At 50.7% G+C, this 17,896-nt stretch overlaps 1 protein-coding gene, 1 long non-coding RNA gene and 1 pseudogene across 7 annotated transcripts; all 3 read left to right on the top strand.

The window, feature by feature from the left end:
• Nucleotides 1–17,896, top strand: part of LOC142069256 (zinc finger protein RFP-like) — a 137,270-nt pseudogene that overhangs the window by 111,053 nt on the left and 8,321 nt on the right.
• LOC125621539 (uncharacterized) lies at nt 5,292–13,835 on the top strand. Of its 6 annotated transcripts, none has more exons than XM_075119781.1 (6): nt 5,292–5,531; nt 6,717–6,964; nt 7,640–7,727; nt 8,288–8,414; nt 8,924–9,037; nt 9,372–13,835. In XM_075119781.1, exons 2-6 carry the CDS (start codon nt 6,909–6,911, stop codon nt 12,575–12,577), a joined length of 3,591 nt encoding a protein of 1,196 aa, XP_074975882.1. In that variant the 5' UTR covers nt 5,292–5,531; nt 6,717–6,908; the 3' UTR covers nt 12,578–13,835. The 6 variants fall into 6 exon arrangements, with proteins under 6 accessions (XP_074975882.1, XP_074975881.1, XP_074975886.1 ...); XM_075119780.1 differs by having other exon boundaries at nt 6,522–6,964; XM_075119785.1 differs by lacking the exon at nt 6,717–6,964.
• On the top strand, nt 15,712–17,595 carry LOC142069270 (uncharacterized). Its single transcript, XR_012665043.1, has 2 exons — nt 15,712–16,027; nt 17,016–17,595. It is a non-coding gene; the product is annotated as an uncharacterized LOC142069270 (long non-coding RNA).

The following is a 17,896-nucleotide window of genomic DNA, read 5'->3' as shown; positions in this document are numbered from 1 at the left end:
TATGACCCTCCGATCCCTTTCCACAGGACTCCTTCCTAGGAAGTCGTTTCCCATTTTGTATGCTTCCAGCTTGTTATCATTCACAAAAGTTTATAATTGTACTCTCTATGCCATTATCTCAATCATTCATTCAGATTTTGAATAGAAACTTATCCAGAACTGATCCCTGCAGAACCCCACTGGTTATGCCCTTTCAGCCTGATTCAGCCCTTTCAGCCTGTGAATCACTTGCACCCATCTTATTTTAGTTCCATCTAGGTGGCATTTCCATAGTTTGTTTATGAGAAGGTCATGGGAGACCTGCAACACTGCAATCTGATGAAGCTAATTCCTCCAGATAGCAGTTTCTCAACACTGTAGGTAGGTGAGACTGCTCTCTGCAGCAATTAGCTACATCAGATGGCCTTTGTTAGCATCGTAGGACCTGTCGCTGCTGCAGGTAGCCTGGTCCTACAGATCGCACATCCCTGCAGGTTGCAATTTCTTACACATATATGGGTGTGAAAATGCTATCTGTAACACTGCAATCTGATGAAGTTAATTCCTACAGATAGCAGTCTCACGTACCTGTGGTGTGAGAAACTGCTCTCTGTAGAAATTAGCTACATCAGATGGCCTCTTTTAGCAAAGTAGGACCTGTCGCAGCTGCATATGTTTCTGGATGGTACAAGGCCCTGTATACACATTAACCCTCATGGGGCACATCACTATCACTCTCACAAGACAGGATACTAGATTAGGCGGACTATTGGTCTGACCCATGATGGCAGTCATTACAATATATTTTTTTCCATGGAGAAAGACATTATACGAGCTAATATACTGCCTTTATTCAATATTTGAGAATCAAGTTGTACACAGTGGCATGAGGAAAAACACTCAGGGCTAGACTGAGAGACAAAATAACAGTTGCAACAATGCAATCCCCATTGGTAGCTTGACTCCAAAAGTTTTGACACTAGGCCAGAAATTCAGTGAGCTCTAAACTGAGAAGAAAAAAAATTAAATTTAAAAATTCAGGGAATTCAGGGAATCCCAGCAACAGACAAGACAACTGCGAGGAGACTCTATGCAATCAGATACAGTGATAAGGGATTCTTTGTTTCTGAGGGGATATATGTAAAATGTTTCACTGAATTAAGTCTCAGGGATTATTTACACTGACAATTAAAGTGCTCTAACTTGCTGGCTCAGGAGGGTGAAAATCACCCCCCTGAGCGCAGCAAGTGTGAGCTCTTTAAAGCGCTCGTGTGGACAGGCTCGGCTCCCGGTGCTCGGAGCTAATCCCCTCGTCGAGGTGGATTACCAGGAGCACTGGCACCCGCGGCAGCGCTTTGAACTTTCTCGTGTAGACGTAGCCTCAGTGGGTTAGATCAGACCAAGAGGAGCGGCACTGACTAGGCATTGGGATGCCTGTGCCTTTAAGAACCCAGCCCTGGGAAGCCCATGCTCAGAGGTGCTGTCTGTGAGAGGGGAAATTAAAAAGCCCCTTTGCCCCCCACCATTTTTGCAAGCACTGGTGTCTCAGTCCCACTGGGGTAACTGTTACCCCCTGTGGCCCTGCCTGTGCCGGGTTTTGCCCTCTGACACCCTCTGCCAGCACCTCACCCCAAGCTTAACTCCTGCTCCACCTCCCCAGCCCTGATTTTGCCTTTTAGCCCCTCTCCTAATGCTGCCTCCAGCTGCTTGACCCCCCATCAGTCAATTTCCACCCCCTGCTCAGACCCTGGCCACCCCCCTGCTCCATTTTGCCCCCTTTGCCCCTTTTTAACCCCTGTAAATAGCAGTCAGCAGATTTTTACTGCTAATAAGGGCAGGGTGAAGGGCAGTGGCTTCAGTAGATGTACTGAGGACAGAAGGGAGGGACCGTCTTCCATCTAGTGTGGGGAATGGGTGACACATTTTTCTAAAATACTGAATGAACTTTAGGGGAAACCACTAAACATGCGCAGAGGTAAGTGGGGAAATGGCCCCGCTATTGTGGGGAACTTTCCTAACTTAAACACCTCCTGGGTGGAATCGAATAGCAGAAGGATCTGAGTCCTCGCTCCCACTCCCTTCACCCAGAGCCTGCCTCACCTTGAGGGCTCCTATCAAGGTTCCTTCCCCACTCTGAACTCTAGGGTACAGATGTGGGGACCTGCATGAAAAACCCCCTAAGCTTATTTTTACCAGCTGAGGTTAAAACTTCCCCAAAGTACAAACTATTTTACCTTTTGCCCTTGGACTTTATTGCTGCCACCACCAAGCATTTAACAAATATATAACCGGGAAAGAGCCCGCTTGGAAACATCTTTCCCCCCAATCCTTCCAAGCCCTATGCTCCCTTTCCTGGGGAAGGCTTGATAAAAATCCTCACCAATTTGCATAGGTGACCACAGACCCAAACCCTTGGATCTTAAGAACAATGAAAAAGCAATCAGGTTCTTAAAAGAAGAATTTTAATTGAAGAAAAAAAGTAAAAGAATCACCTCTGTAAAATCAGGATGGTAAATACCTTACAGGGTAATCAGATTCAAAACATGAATCAGATTCAAAATCCCTCTAGGCAAAACCTTAAGTTACAAAAAGACGCAAAAACAGGAGTATACGTTCCATTCAGCACAACTTATTTTATCAGCCATTTAAACAAAACAGAAAAGGAGTACTTGTGGCACCTTAGAGACTAACCAATTTATTTGAGCATGAGCTTTTGTGAGCTACAGAATCTAAGGCATATCTAACTAGATTGCTTATTAACTCTTTACAGGAGATCTGACTTGCATTTCTGCTCTGGTCTCGGCAAAAGCAACACACAGACAGAGAGAAACTTTGTTTCTCCCCCCCTCCAGCTTTGAAAGTATCTTGTCTCCTCATTTTTGTGTGTGTATGGGGGTGGGGGGGATGTGAGAAAACCTGGATCTATGCAGGAAATAGCCCGACTTGATTATGTAAAGAGTTGTCACTTTGGATGGGCTAGCACCAGCAGGAGAGTGAATTTGTGTGGGGGGGTGGAGGGTGAGAAAACCTGGATTTGTGCTGGAAATGGCCCACCTGTTGATCACTTTACATAAGCTATTACCAGCAGGACAGTGGGGTGGGAGGAGGTATTGTTTCATATTCTCTGTGTGTATATAAAGTCTGCTGCAGTTTCCACGGTATACATCTGATGAAGTGAGCTGTAGCTCACGAAAGCTCATGCTCAAATAAATTGGTTAGTCTCTAAGGTGCCACAAGTACTCCTTTTCTTTTTGCGAATACAGACTAACACGGCTGTTCCTCTGAAACCTGTCTCCTCATTGGTCATTTTGGTCAGGTGCCAGCGAGGTTATCCTAGCTTCTTAACCCTTTACAGGTGAAAGGGTTTTTCCTCTGGCCAGGAGGGATTTTAAAGGTGTTTACCCTTCCCTTTATATTTATGACACTCCCTTTCCACTCTCCTGTGTGGCAAAGTCCTTATAACCCCGACCAGGCAGGGCCCAGGCTTCCTGAAGGGCTCAGCCCCCTGACCTGGTTATGACCACTCAGGACACAGGTTAGAGCAAACCCACTCTGGGTACTTTCTCCGCTCTGGATGCTTCCCTGATCTCTTCCCTGACCATTGTCTATGCCCCAGAACAAGTGCAATTTACTAACCAGCAAGTAATTTAAAACAATCAGGAAGCAATGAGAAAGGTGAAAGAAAAACACTTAGCCCCACTCTATGGGCTCCGGGGAAGCACAAACAGCATCTCTGGGATGCCCGGGCAGTTCACAGTCTGTCCCTCCCACGTCCCAGGCCTCCTGCCCAGGCCCTGGCTGTGCTGCAGGGATGCTGCGGGTCAGACAGGTGCTCTGGTGGTGGCCACACGCCCTCAGGCTCTCGGTGACAGGACTTTTCTTCCCAGTGTCCCCGGAAAGGTGCAAACCAGAGGACAAATAAAAAGCCCCCCCCCCCCCCCCACTTGGTCTATAAATATAGACTCTAAAAAGTGAGAACTTTGGGGTCTGATTCTGCAAACCAACTTCCAGGAGCATCAGATGAGCATCTGACAAGGCCCTGCTCCCTCCTCATGTCCAGGCCACCTGGCCAGTGGCTTGGCATGAGCAACTCTAAGGCTGGTAACTATGAAAACAACCTTGCAGAACCTGTGTGTGTGTGTGTGTGTTTGTATGAATGAATGTGTGAATAAATATGAGATTGAATGGAATGTTATAGCTATAACTAACTGCTTACTATGATTCTTTGTGTATTCACAATAAATGTGGTATTTTGCCTTTTTCCCTTTAATAAGATCCTGTTGGTTTTTATTTTATTGGTATAACACCAGATCAAGGCCTCCGTCCCGTGGAACCCAGGGGGAGGGCAGGGACAGAACTAGGTCAGCAGCCAGAAGTGCTCAAAGATCATGAGTCCAACCCCCTGCTCCCCTCCCCCCAATCAGTTACAGAGATTACCAAGTGTGGGGGCTTTTTATTTGTCCTCTGGATTTGCACCTTTCCGGGGACACCGGGAAAAAGGTCCTGTCACCTAGAGCTTGAGGGCGTGTGGCCACCGCCAGAGCACGTGTCTGACCCACGGCATCCCTGCAGCACAGCCAGGGCCTGGGCAGGAGGCTTGGGACGTGGGAGGGATGGACTGTGAACTGCCCCCGTGCCCACAGAGTGGGGCTAAGTGTTTTCCTTTCGCCTTTCTCATTCTTTCCTGATTATTTTTTTAATTAATTGCTGTTTAGTAAATTGCATTTGTTCTGGAGTATAGACAATGGTCAGGGAGGAGGTCAGGGAAGCGTCCAGAGCAGAGAAAGTACCCTGGAGTGGGCACGCTCCAGCGCGTGTCCTGCGTGGTCACACCAAGGTTGGGGGCCGAGCCCCCCAGGAAGCCTGGGCCCAGCCTTGTCGGGGTTATAAGGACTTTACCACACAGGAGAGTGGAAGGGGAACCCTCAAGGTGAGGCAGGCTCTGGGTGAGGGAAGAGGGAGCAAGGACTCAGATCCTTCTGCTGTTTGATTCCACAGCAGTGGGGGGTAAAGTCAGGAAAGTTCCCCACAGTAATGGGACCATTTCCCCGCTTACCTCCCTGCATGTTGACTGGCTTCCCCTAAAGTTCATTCAATATTTTAGGGAAAAGTGTCAGAGCTGGCCACACTCTGAGGCCACCAAAAATGTGGCCGTGAGAACCCCTGGGCTCGATGCTCATGAGGGGCCCTTCTGACCTTACAGTCTGTGAGTGTAACAGGAGCCGGGCACAGGGATGCTGCAGCGCGGTGGGTTGATCGCTAGGACCCGGGAGCGGCTGGGGGGCGGCTCTGGGGGGAGCGATCGCGGGGCTCAGGCCCGGCCCAGGAAGTGACTCGCAGCCGCTGCGGGGACTCTGGCTCCCGGCGAGATCCCCGAGCCCCGGCGGCTGGTGCTGGGAGCCCGGAGCCCGGGCTGCAGCCGGGAGAGGGGAACCTCCAGCCGGGCCCTGCCCGCTGCTCCCGAGGAGCCTCTCCCAGGGCAGAGCCCCCAGCCCGGCCAGGGCCCCTTCCCGGCCCGGCCCCTGCCCCGGGGGGCCCCGCTCGGGGGGAAGGTAAGAGAGACCCGCCCCCCCCCGGCACCCCCGGGCTGCAGGGGGCGGGTTTGGCCCCGGGCTGCTCCCCGCGGAGCCGGCTGCGATTCCCTGCCCCGGGCCTGGGAAAGCTGCCGACAGCCCCCGGCGTGTGCGGGGCGGGGGCAGGATCACGTTACCCCCCGCTCCCCCCACTTGCTGCTTTGTTTCCCTGCCCCGGCCGGGTTGGTGCGGACGGAGGCTGCAGCTCAGGGAGATATGAGGGGGGCAAATAGGGAGGGGCAGAAGGTTGGCAGGGGCTAAACTGGATGCAGGATGGGGGGCCCCAGCTGGGGGTCGGGGAGGGAGCGGGGCCCAGGGGCACAGTCAGGGTGGGGGGGCAGCACAGGCGCTGGATCTAGGCTAGCGGGGCCCTGCCGCACCCCCTGGCTTGAAGGGGTTTCCATCCTATCCAGGCTTTACAGTTTGGTTCAATGGCTCTCAGTGCTTCCCCCTCCGTACAGATTGTTTCAGGCCCCCTGCCTGGGACTAGGAGCCGGGGATAACAATGGGTACAGCTGGTGGGGGGGGGTGAGCCCTCCTCGCATTGTAGGGACAGGACCCTAACCCCTGAGCACCCCCAACATCCCCCCACTGAGCATGTGGCCCCAGCCTTCCCGGTCCTGGGGCCCAGGGAGGGCACATGGCCCCAGTCTGAACCCCAGGGGCAGCCGAAGGAGAAGCCTGACATGCTCCTCACAGGGGCCGTGCACCCCACCTCCGCAGTCAGCTGTGACTCTTAGCCAGCCTGGAAAACAGAAGGGTTTGTTGGTCGCTGGGAAGGCGGCATAGAACAGAGCTTGTTAGCACAGAAACCAAGAGCGTTCGGCAACGTCTGGCTTGGGGGGAATCCAGGGTCTTGAGTCCTGGGCTCTCCCCGCTGAGTCCCAAACCAGGAGACTGAGCCGCTTCCAGCCCCCCATCCACACTGACACCCAGCTGCCCCTCCCCCATGCTTTCTCTCTTTCCCAGGAAAACAGGTCACCTGGCCTCCCCCTCTCTCTTTGTTCTCCAACACCTTTGGCTGGCTCCCTGCAGAGGAGGGGCTCTGGCCATCACTTGCCAGGATAGAGAATTTTGGCCATTTTCTACACCCAGGCAGCCACTCTGCCATCACGCCTGCCCTCTAGAGGTCTCCACAATGATCACACCCCTGTATCCCACCAGCTTGATACTTGTGTAACACATGGGGAAACTGAGGCACGCACACAGTACTCAGAGAAAACATTAAGAACAATCCCGCTTCATGAATCCCTCTGAGACCAGCCCAGGGGCACTTTCTGCAGTGGCTGGAACTCCTCTGACCACACCAGCCCCTGAACCTGAGCCTGCAGATGATGGAGAGACCTGGGGAAAGGGATGGAGCTGGGCAGGAAAATGACTCTGCACGGAAGGCGCCTTTCAGGGACTAGCTGGTGAGTTTGGCCTACAAGGGGAGGGTCTCCCTGTGTCTGTGAGTACCAGAGCTTCTGTCCTCAGTGACACAGCCTGGTTCAACCCCCATTACCAGTGTCCGTGGCTGAGCCACCTAATGAGAGCAAAGACCCAAGACAATGGGGCAGTCGCCAGTTCTCCCAGGGCGAGGGAAGAAGATAAAAAGGGAGAGTGGAGAGACTTGAAGGGGCAGCAGGAGCAGGAAGTGGGGAGGGAGGTTCCCAGCTCTGCCCAGATTCATTCCCTGCACCCCTGCGGCAGTCAGCTCTCCTGGGAACAAGGGCAGGAGCTGAGAGAGGAAAAGCCAGTTGCTTGCTCTGCTGAGCACCGCACTACTTAGGGAGATGGGGGAGAGCTAGAGGGGGTCACAATACACTGTGGGGCAGTACCCTGAAGTGACTCCTTTGATTCTGCTCTTTTTCCAGCGTTTGGCTCAGAGATGCTGCTCTGGGGAGGTTTAGAAGGGACGTGCTGGGTTAGTTCTAAGCAGAGGGGGCTGGCCGGGGAGGTAATGAACTAACTGGGTTTGTTCCCAGCATGGCAGAGTCATAGAATCAGAGCGTCTGTCTGCAGGGAGAGAGCCTGGGGGGAATCGGGGAGTGACATGGACTCCAGCCCCTTATGAAACCTGCCCAATCTCCCTGCTCCTCCGACAGGCTGAGGAATCGCGTCCACGTTTCGCTTCAGATTGTCCCATCTTGCAGCGGACAGGGCAGGGAAATGGCTGTGATGGAGCCAGCTCAGGTAGGGGATTTTCAGGGAGCTTCTGGTGGTGGGGGAGGGGCATCGTAGAGGGGTTAATCACCCGGCGTGGGACGGGGTGTGATAAACCTGCTGGAACATGATCGACCTGGGCCTGATTCTCTGAACAGGCCCACTGGTGGGTAGGGGGGAAGGGGGAAATATTCCCCCATTTCTGAAACAGGGAACAGCCCCCCTGGGCAGGGCTGGGAAAACGACCAGACTCCCAGTGCTGGAGCCTGACCCCACTGGCCAGAGGCTGCTGTGAAGTACGAAGGGAAGCTGTCGGGATTCCTGTCCCTGTCCCCTGCTCCGGCTCGGAGCTCTGCTTCCCGTCTCAGCCTGTGGCTGGCAGGCGAGTGGGAAATGTGAAGAGCCTGCCCTGCTCCATCTGCTGGGGGGGCGCGTTAATAAGTTCTCACCTTTTCCCCACCCCCTGGAGCCTCCTGGCTGCTCTGAGCAGGGTGGGGGGAGGATTCTGCTTCTCTAGCCCTCCTCCCCCGTGACTAGCGGGATTGTGGCTGGGGCGGCAGATGCTGAGCGGGGGACTCTTGTTGTTCCAGACGCCGGTGACCTTCGAGGAGGTGGCTGTGTATTTCACCCAGGGGCAGGGGGCTCTGCTGGACCCCGCTCAGAGAGCCCTCTACAGGGACGTCATGCAGGAGAACTACGAGACAGTGACCTCGCTGGGTAAGGGATTCGTGGCTCCTTGGTTATTGGAAGCTGCGGGGTGCGGGGAGGGTTTGTGTGTCTGGCACCGCTGAGGTTCTTCCCTCATCACACTCCAATGAGACCAGGGTGTCAAAACCTAAGGCGCATACTAAATCATCCCCACCAGTACCCCGTAGCTTGCAAGGTGAAGAACTCTTGTATTATCCTGTCTGTGTTGTTTCTCGGTCACTCACAGAATCCTTCTTCTCCCTCCTCCTTGGTCTGACCTCCGTATGAGGGCTCTGGGCTCCGCAGGTTTAGAAATAGGCAGGGGTTTAACACGAGAGCTGGGTGTGCATCACAATTCCCCTCACCTCCCCAGACGTCTGCCTCCCCCGAGGGGGCTCAGTAACCACGTCCCCGTCCTCTTAGATTCTACTTTCCACAGCACAGAACAGGGACAGGTGCCGCCCACGGAATGTCCTTTCTGACAGACGCTCTCTCAGTCCTCCATACCCTCCTCTGATCTGAATTGACCACCTGTACAGGATTCCCCCTTCCCAAACCTGACCTGATCGCCCGACTGGAACGAGGGGAAGAGCCGTGGGTGCCCGATCTCCAGGCCGGTGAGGAAAGAGAGATCCCGAGAGTCAGCCACACAGGTGAGGACTGACACAGAAACCATCTGGGGAATGAAGGAAAAAATTGAGAATCCCAGAACCGTGGTATCAGTAAGTTTCCTCAGTTCCTTCCTCATCTCACCCAGGGCAGGGCTGCAGTCAGGAGCTATCACTGACATTGTTTCCCACATGTCCTGTTACTTGCAAGTGTTTCCTTCCCAACGATCCTTCTCTGTGAAAGTTTGGGTGGGATTTGGAGGCAGAATCCAATTGCTCCATCTATGCAGCTTTACTATGTTGGGTTTTCCCTCGGTGCTATTCCTCTTAATTTTTCCCTAGCACAATGACTCCTGTCCGGATTGTCTCTCTGTCCCAGCAGGTGATGAGAGAGTGAGTGAAAACGAGGAGGAGAATCAACAGCAGGAGATTCCTGGGTACAGGGAATCACAGGGCACCTTTGTGGGAAGACCCCATAAGTGCTTAAACTGTGGAAAAAGTTTCATATGGAGGTCACAACTTGTTTTACATCATCGAATCCACACAGGAGAGAGACCCCACAAGTGCTTAGACTGTGGGAAAAGTTTCATACGGAGGTCAAACCTTGTTAAACATCAAGCAGTCCACACTGGAGAGAGACCTCATAAGTGCTTAGATTGTGGAAAAAGTTTCATACGGAGGTCACAACTTGTTTTACATCAGGAATGCCACACTGAAGGGAGACCCCATAAGTGCTTAATCTGTGGGAAACGTTTCATATGGAGGTCACAACTTGTTTTACACCATCGAATCCACACAGGAGAGAGACCCCATAAGTGCTTGGACTGTGGGAAAAGTTTCATACGGAGGTCAACCCTACTTAATCATCAGGCAATCCACACGGGAGAGAGACCTCATAAGTGCTTAGACTGTGGGAAAAGTTTCATACGGAGGTCACACCTTGTTAGACATCAGGCAATCCACACAGGAGAGAGACCCCATAAGTGCTTAGCCTGTAGAAAAAGTTTCATACGGAGGTCACACCTTGTTAGACATCAGGCAATCCACACAGGAGAGAGACCCTATAAGTGCTTAGACTGTGGAAAAAGTTTCATACGGAGGTCACATCTTGTTAGACATCAGGAACGCCACACTGAAGGGAGACCCCATAAGTGCTTAATCTGTGGGAAACGTTTCATATGGAAGATAGACCATGTTAAACATCAAGCAATCCACACTGGAGAGAGACCCCATAAGTGCTTAATCTGTGGGAAACGTTTCATATGGAGGTCACAACTTGTTTTACATCATCGAATCCACACAGGAGAGAGACCCAATAAGTGCTTGGACTGTGGGAAAAGTTTCATACGGAGGTCAACCCTACTTAATCATCAGGCAATCCACACGGGAGAGAGACCTCATAAGTGCTTAGATTGTGGGAAAAGTTTCATACGGAGGTCACACCTTGTTAGACATCAGGCAATCCACACAGGAGAGAGACCCCATAAGTGCTTAGCCTGTAGAAAAAGTTTCATACGGAGGTCACACCTTGTTAGACATCAGGCAGTCCACACAGGAGAGAGACCCCATAAGTGCTTAGACTGTGGAAAAAGTTTCATACGGAGGTCACACCTTGTTAGACATCAGGAACGCCACACTGAAGGGAGGCCCCATAAGTGCTTAATCTGCGGGAAACGTTTCATATGGAAGATAGACCATGTTAAACATCAAGCAATCCACACTGGAGAGAGACCCCATAAGTGCTTACTCTGTGGGAAAAGTTTCATACTTAGATCATACCTAGTTTTACATCATCGAATCCACACAGGCGAGAGACCCCATAAGTGCTTGGACTGTGGGAAAAGTTTCATACGGAGGTCAACCCTACTTAATCATCAGGCAATCCACACGGGAGAGAGACCTCATAAGTGCTTAGACTGTGGGAAAAGTTTCATACAGAGGTCACACCTTGTTAGACATCAGGCAATCCACACAAGAGAGAAACCCCATAAGTGCTTAGACTGTGGAAAAAGTTTCATACGGAGGTCAACCCTACTTAATCATCAGGCAATTCACACGGGAGAGAGACCCCATAAGTGCTTAGCCTGTAGAAAAAGTTTCATACGGAGGTCACACCTTGTTAGACATCAGGAACGCCACACTGGAGGGAGACCCCATAAGTGCTTAATCTGCGGGAAACGTTTCATATGCAAGTTAGACCATGTTAAACATCAAGCAATCCACACTGGAGAGAGACCCCACAAGTGCTTACTCTGTGGGAAAAGCTTCATACTTAGATCATACCTTGTTTTACATCATCGAGTCCACACAGGAGAGAGACCCCATAAGTGCTTAGACTGTGGGAAAAGTTTCATACGGAGGTCAGCGCTACTTAGTCATCAGGCAATCCACACTGGAGAGAGACCTCATAAGTGCTTAGACTGTGGGAAAAGTTTCATACAGAGGTCACGCCTTGTTAGACATCAGGCAATCCACAAAGGAGAGAGACCCTATAAGTGCTTAGACTGTGGGAAAAGTTTCATATGGAGGTCAGACCTTGTTAAACATCAAGCAGTCCACACAGGAGAGAGACCTCATAAGTGCTTAGATTGTGGAAAAAGTTTTATACAGCGATCAACCCTACTTGATCATCAGGCAATCCACACTGGAGAGAGACCCCATAAATGCTTAATCTGTGGGAAAAGTTTCATACGGAGGTCAGATCTTGTTAAACATCAAGCAGTCCACACTGGAGAGAGACCCCATAAATGCTTAATCTGTGGGAAAAGTTTCATACGGAGGTCAGATCTTGTTAAACATCAAGCAGTCCACACTGGAGAGAGACCCCATAAATGCTTAATCTGTGGGAAAAGTTTCATACGGAGGTCAAACCTTGCAAAACATCAGATAATCCACACAGGAAAGAAATCCCATAAATGTTTGGACTGTGGGAAAAGTTTTACACAAAGATCAAATCTTATGGCACATCAGGCAATCCACACAGGAGAGAGACCTCATAAGTGCTTGGACTGTGGGAAAAGTTTCACATGGAGATCAGCCCTGGTTACACATCAGAGATTACACACAGGAGAGAGACCCCATAAGTGCTTAGACTGTGGGAAAAGTTTCATACAGAGGTCCCACTGTGTTAAACATCAAGCCGTCCACAGTGGAGAGAGATCTCATAAGTGCTCAGAGTGTGGAAAAAGTTTCATAATGCGGTCAACGCTACTTAATCATCAGGCAATCCACACTGGAGAGAGACCCCATAAATGTTTAATCTGTGGAAAAAGTTTCATACGGAGGTCAGGCCTTGTTAAACATCAGGCTATCCACACTGGAGAGAGACCTCATAAGTGCTTAGACTGTGAGAAAAGTTTTATCCAGAGGTCCCACCTTGTTAGACATCAGGCAGTCCACACTGGAGAGAGACCTCATAAGTGCTTAGACTGTGGGAAAAGTTTTATTCAGAGGTCCCACCTTGTTAGACATCAGGCAATCCACACAGGAGAGATACCCCATAAGTGCTTAGACTGTGGGAAAAGTTTTATCCAAAGGTCCCACCTTGTTAAACATCAAGCAATCCATACAAGAGGGAGACCATAAGACTCTTGGAAAGGTTTCAGAAACAGATTAGCCCTTCTAAAGATCAGGCAATCCACACACGCGAGAGAACCCCGTAAGTGCTTAGACTATGGAAAAATGTTTCAAATAGATGTCATCCCTTGTTTTACATCAGAGAATCCACACAGAGGAGTGACCCCATAACTGCTTAGCCTGTGAAAGACCTTTTAAATGGAGGTCAGAACTTGTTTCAAATTAGGCAATTCACACAAGAGAGAGACCCTATAAGTGTTTGGACCATGTGAAAAGTTTCACACAAAGATCGAATCTTATAACACTCAGCGGATCCACACAGGAGAGAGACCGCATCAGTGCTCAGACTGGAAAAAGTTTCCTACATAGGTCAGACCTCGTTAAACATCAGCTAATCCACAGAGGAGAGAGATCCCATAAGTGCTTAGGCTGTGGGTAAAGTTTTATAAGGAGCTCAGCCCATGTTTTAGATCAGAGAATCCACACAGGAGACCCCATAAGTGCTCAGACTATGGAGAAACTTTCATACCGTGGTCAAGGCTTCTTAATTATCAGGCAGTCCTCAAAAGAGGGAGACTCCGTAAGTGCTTAGACTGTGGAAAAAGTTTCATACAGAGGTCAGACCTTGTTAAACATCAGACAATCCACACTGAAGAGAGATCCGATAAGTGCTTAGACCAGGGGTGGGCAAACTTTTTGGCCCGAGGACCACATCGGGGTTGAAAACTTATATGGAGGGCCGGGTCAGGGAAGGCTGTGCCTCCCCAAACAGCCTGGACCCGCCTCCATCTGACCCCCTCCCACTTCCTGCCTTCTGACTGCCCCCCTCAGTATCCCTGATCCATCCAATCCCTCCTGTTCCTTGTCCCCTGACCGCCCCCTCCAGAGACCCCCACCCACCCCTAACCACCCCCCAGGACCTCATCTGAAGGATTCATGCAGGGTTCATGCACTTGGCAACATTTAGGGCACACCCTGAGTGTTGTGTAGGAGCAGTGCACACACGGCTCCTCTCAAGGGCATGAACCTTGGAAACTCGCCCAAAGGACATGAACCGTGGGAAGCCTCCCAGGACTGGGCTCAAGGCCCAAGAGCAAGGAATGCGGTAGATAGAAATTGGTAAATAAGAATCTTAAACAAAGCCAGTGTATTCCTTTTATCTGTTGGAGTATGTAATGCGCAGGAGGAGGGGGAGAATAAAAGAGAGGGTGGAAAGCTGACAAGGCAGACCAGCCCGTCGGCAGACCAGCCCGCTTGCTTGCTTAAAGCTTTGTCTGTCTTGTATTTGGACTGCAACACTCATCCCCTATCTAAACCCCCTGACTGCTCCCTCCAGGGGCCCCTGCCCCAAACCACCTCCCCAGGACCCCACCCCCTTCCCATTCCCCCGTGCTCCCTGTCCCCTGACTGCTCCAACCCCTATCCACACCCCTGCCCCCTGACAGGCCCCCGGGACTCCCACACCTATCCAATCCCCCCACGTTCCCCACCCCCTGACCGCCCCCCCCAAAACATCCGCCCATCCAACAGCCCCCGTCCCCTTACTCCCCCCTGGGACTCCCTGCCCCTTATCCAACCCTCCGGCCCCGGCCCCCTTACCATGCTGCTAGTGGCCCGGCAGGAGCCAGACACGCTGCACCACTCTCCCGGAGGAGCACGCAGCCTCACCCCTCAGAGCGCTGCCCGCACGGTGCAGCTGAGGCTCCGGGAGAGCAGGGAAGGTAGGGGATGGGCTGGGAGCAGACTCCCCCGCCGGGCGCTCAGGCAGGTCGGTCAGGACAGTCCCGCAGGCCGGATGTGGCCCGCAGCCCGTAGTTTGGCCACCCCTGGCTTAGACTGTGGGAAACATTTCAGAAACTGATGAGTCCTTGTTCTACATCAAGGAATCCACAAGACTCCATAAGTGCTTGGACTGAGCAAAAGTTGTACACAGAGATCACACCTCATTAAACATGGGAGAATTCACACACGATCTAAACTTCTGTGACACCTGGCCCAAAAGAGTTAAGAACCTTGCAGGCTAATTGACCCAGATTCAACCTTTAGAGACATGTTAGAAAACTGTGTAAATGGTATTTGGGGCCACTCCAAGTAATATAGAGTAGAACTTTGAAATGTAAACTGGTGTTGTTAAAAAATTGGAAGAAGATAGTAGGACTGTTGATTAATTGCAGTTAATTCGTGTGATTAACTCAAAAAAATTCATTGGGGTTAGAAAAATTAATTTCAATGAATCACATTGTAAAACAATAGAATACCAATTGGAATTTGTTAAATGTTTTTGGATGTTTTTCTGCGTTTTCTCATATGCTGATTTCTCACAACAAAGAATAGAAAGTGTACAGTGCTCACTTTATATTATTTTTTATTACAAATATTTGTACTATAAACATTCAAAACACAAATAGTATTTTTCAGTTCACCTCATACAAGTACTGTAGTGAAATCTCTTTATCAGGAAAGTGTAACTTAGAAACATAGATGATTTTAATTATATAAGTGCACTCAACAATGAAGCAATTAAGACCTTTAGAGACTAGAAGTCCACTCAGTGCTACTTCTTTTTCTGCCAATCGCTAAGGCTTGGTCTATGCTACGAGTTTATGTTGGATTTAGCAGCGTTAAATCGAATTAACCCTGCATCCGTCCACACAATGAAACCATTTTTTCGACATAAAAAAAGGGCTCTTAAAACCGATTTCTGTACTCCTCCCCAATGAGGGGATTAGCGCTGAAATCGACATCGCTGTTTCGAATTAGGGTTAGTGTGGACGCAATTCAAAGGTATTGGCCTCTGGGAGCTATCCCACAGTGCACCACTGTGACCGTTCTGGACAGCACTCTGAACTCGGATGCACTGGCCAGGTGTACAGGAAAAGCCCCAGGAACTTTTGTAACTCATTTCCTGTTCGCCCCAGGCGAGTTCATCAGCACAGGTGACCATGCAGTCTCAGAATTGAAAAAGAGCTCCAGCATGGACCGAATGGGAGGGACTGGATCTGATCGCTGTATGGGGAGAGGAATCCGTGCTATCAGAACAATGTTCCAAAAGACGAAATGCCAAAACATTTCAAAAAATCTCCGAGGCCATGAGGGACAGAGGCTACAGCAGGGACGCAACACAGTGCCGCGTGAAACTTAAGGAGCTCAGACAAGCGTACCAGAAAACCAAAGAATCAAACAGACGCTCCGGGACAGAGCCCCAGACATGCCGCTTCTACGCTGAGCTGCATGCAATTCTAGGGGGAGCCGCCACCACTACCCCACCCCTGTCCGTGGACTCCAATGATGGGGTACTCTCCTCCATGCCTGAGGATTTTTCAGATGGGGAAGATGAGGAGGAGGAGGACGAGCTTAAGGAGAGCACACAGCACACCATTCTCCCCGACAGCCAGGATCTTTTTATCACCCTGACTGAAATACCCTCCCAACCCAACCAAGCCGGAGAAGGGACCTCTGGTGAGTGTACCCTTTTAAATATAATACATGTTATAAAAGCAAGTGTTTTTTAATGATTAAGTAGCCCTGAGGACGCGGGATGCATTCGTGGCCAGTATTGCTCCTGGAAAAGTCTGTTAACGTGTCTGGGGATGGAGTGGAAATCCTCCAGAGACGTCTCCATGAAGCTCTCCTGGAGGTACTCTAAAAGCCTTTGCAGAAGGTTTCTGGGGAGAGCAGCCTTATTCCGTCCTCCATGGTAGGACACTTTACCACGCCATGCTAGTAGCAAGTAATCTGGTATCATTGCATGACAAAGCCTGGCAGCGTATGGTCCCGGTGTTTGCTGGCATTCAAGCAACATCCATTCTTTATCTCTCTGTGTTATCCTCAGGAGAGTGATATCATTCATGGTAACCTAGTTGAAATAGGGGAATTTAATTAAGGCGACATTGAGAGGTGGCCATTCCTACTGGGCTGTTTGCCTGTGGCTGAAAGGAAATCCTCCCCACAGTTAGCCACGCGGTGGAGGTGGGGGGGAGCTTTGGCGCTGAGCTGTTCATGTTTGGCTAGCAGGGATCTTCCCTGATACCAGCCACACAGTGGGGGGAGAGATAAAGCAATCATCCCAGAAAATTGAATGGCGGGGCGGGTTAGTTTGGTTTTTGCTGCTGCATGTTAACAGGAAAACCGCAGCACTAAATGGCCAACTCAACCTGCTTTGCTTGGTATGGGAGAGGAGGGCGCTGCTGTTATGAAGGTTGCAGAAGCCGAAAAACTATGGCTTACCATGGCCGCCTGCAAGCCGAATTCTGTTGCCCGGCACTGCGTGTGTGATCTCTAACACCAAAGCTGCAGGCACTCAATATAAGATGCAAAATGCGACCTCGTACCAAAATCACATGTGCTATGTAATGTGAATAGTTTAGTTCACCGTGGAAGAGTATAGCCATTGTTCTGTAAAATGTATCTTTTAAAATACTTCACTCCCTTTTTTTCACTCCAGCAGCTGCCAATGTTTCAAGCCTCCCTCCTCCGTCCCAAAGGCTATCTCAGATAAGGCGGCGAAAAAAATGCATGCGCTATGAAATGTTCTCTGAGCTCATGCAGTCGTCTGGCACTGACAGAGCTCAGCAGAATGTGTGGAGGGACACAATAGCAGAGTACAGGAAAGTGGCCGATGAACGTGAGGAGAGGTGGTGGCAGGAAGATCAGAGGAGGCATGAGGCAATGCTGGGGCTACTGCAGTATCAAACGGACATCCTCCGGCCTCTGGTGGAGGTTCATGAACGGCAGCAGGATCACAGACTGCCGCTGCAGCCACTGTTTAATTGCCCTCCCTCCTCCCCAAGTTCCATAGCCTCCTCACCCAGACGCCCAAGAACATGGGGGGAGGGAGGTGGGGAGGCTCCGGGCACCCAACCACTTCACCCCAGTGGACAGCCCAAGCAACAGAAGGCTGTCATTCAAGAAGTTTTAAAGTGGTCTTTTCCTTCCCTCCTGCCTTCTTCCCACACCTCACCTGAGCTACCTTGTGAGTTATCTCCCTATTTTTATAATCAATTAATAAAGAATACATGTTTTTTAAATGATAATGACTTTATTTCCCTTGCAAGCAAGCTGTGATCGAAGGGGGAAGGGTGGGTGGCTAACAGGGAATTTAGAGGCAACCAAGGGGGCGGGTTTTCATCAAGGAGAAACAAACAGAAGTGTCACACGGTACCCTGGCCAGTCATGAAACTGGTTTTCAAAGCTTCTCTCATGTGCACCACTTCCTGCTGTGCTCTTCTAACCTCCCTGGTGTCTGGCTGCGCGTATTCAGCGGCCAGGCGATTGGCCTCAACCTCCCACCCTGCCATAAACGTCTCCCCCTTTACTCTCACAGAGATT

The sequence above is a fragment of the Caretta caretta genome, chromosome 14, assembly GCF_965140235.1.
Source record: "Caretta caretta isolate rCarCar2 chromosome 14, rCarCar1.hap1, whole genome shotgun sequence".
Lineage (NCBI taxonomy): Eukaryota > Metazoa > Chordata > Testudines > Cheloniidae > Caretta > Caretta caretta.
The sequence above is the reverse complement of the archived record's forward strand: the minus strand, read 5'-3'. Positions and strand labels throughout refer to the sequence as shown.

What these genes read in the sequence shown, in the direction of transcription:
- LOC125621539 (XM_075119781.1), top strand. Translation starts at nt 6,909, where the DNA reads ATGGAGCTGGGCAGGAAAATGACTCTGCACGGAAGGCGCCTTTCAGGG. An exon ending in CGAGACAGTGACCTCGCTGG is followed by an intron (nt 8,415 to 8,923) that starts GTAAGGGATTCG and finishes CCACCTGTACAG; the next exon opens with GATTCCCCCTTCCCAAACCT. An exon ending in CCCGAGAGTCAGCCACACAG is followed by an intron (nt 9,038 to 9,371) that starts GTGAGGACTGAC and finishes TCTCTGTCCCAG; the next exon opens with CAGGTGATGAGAGAGTGAGT.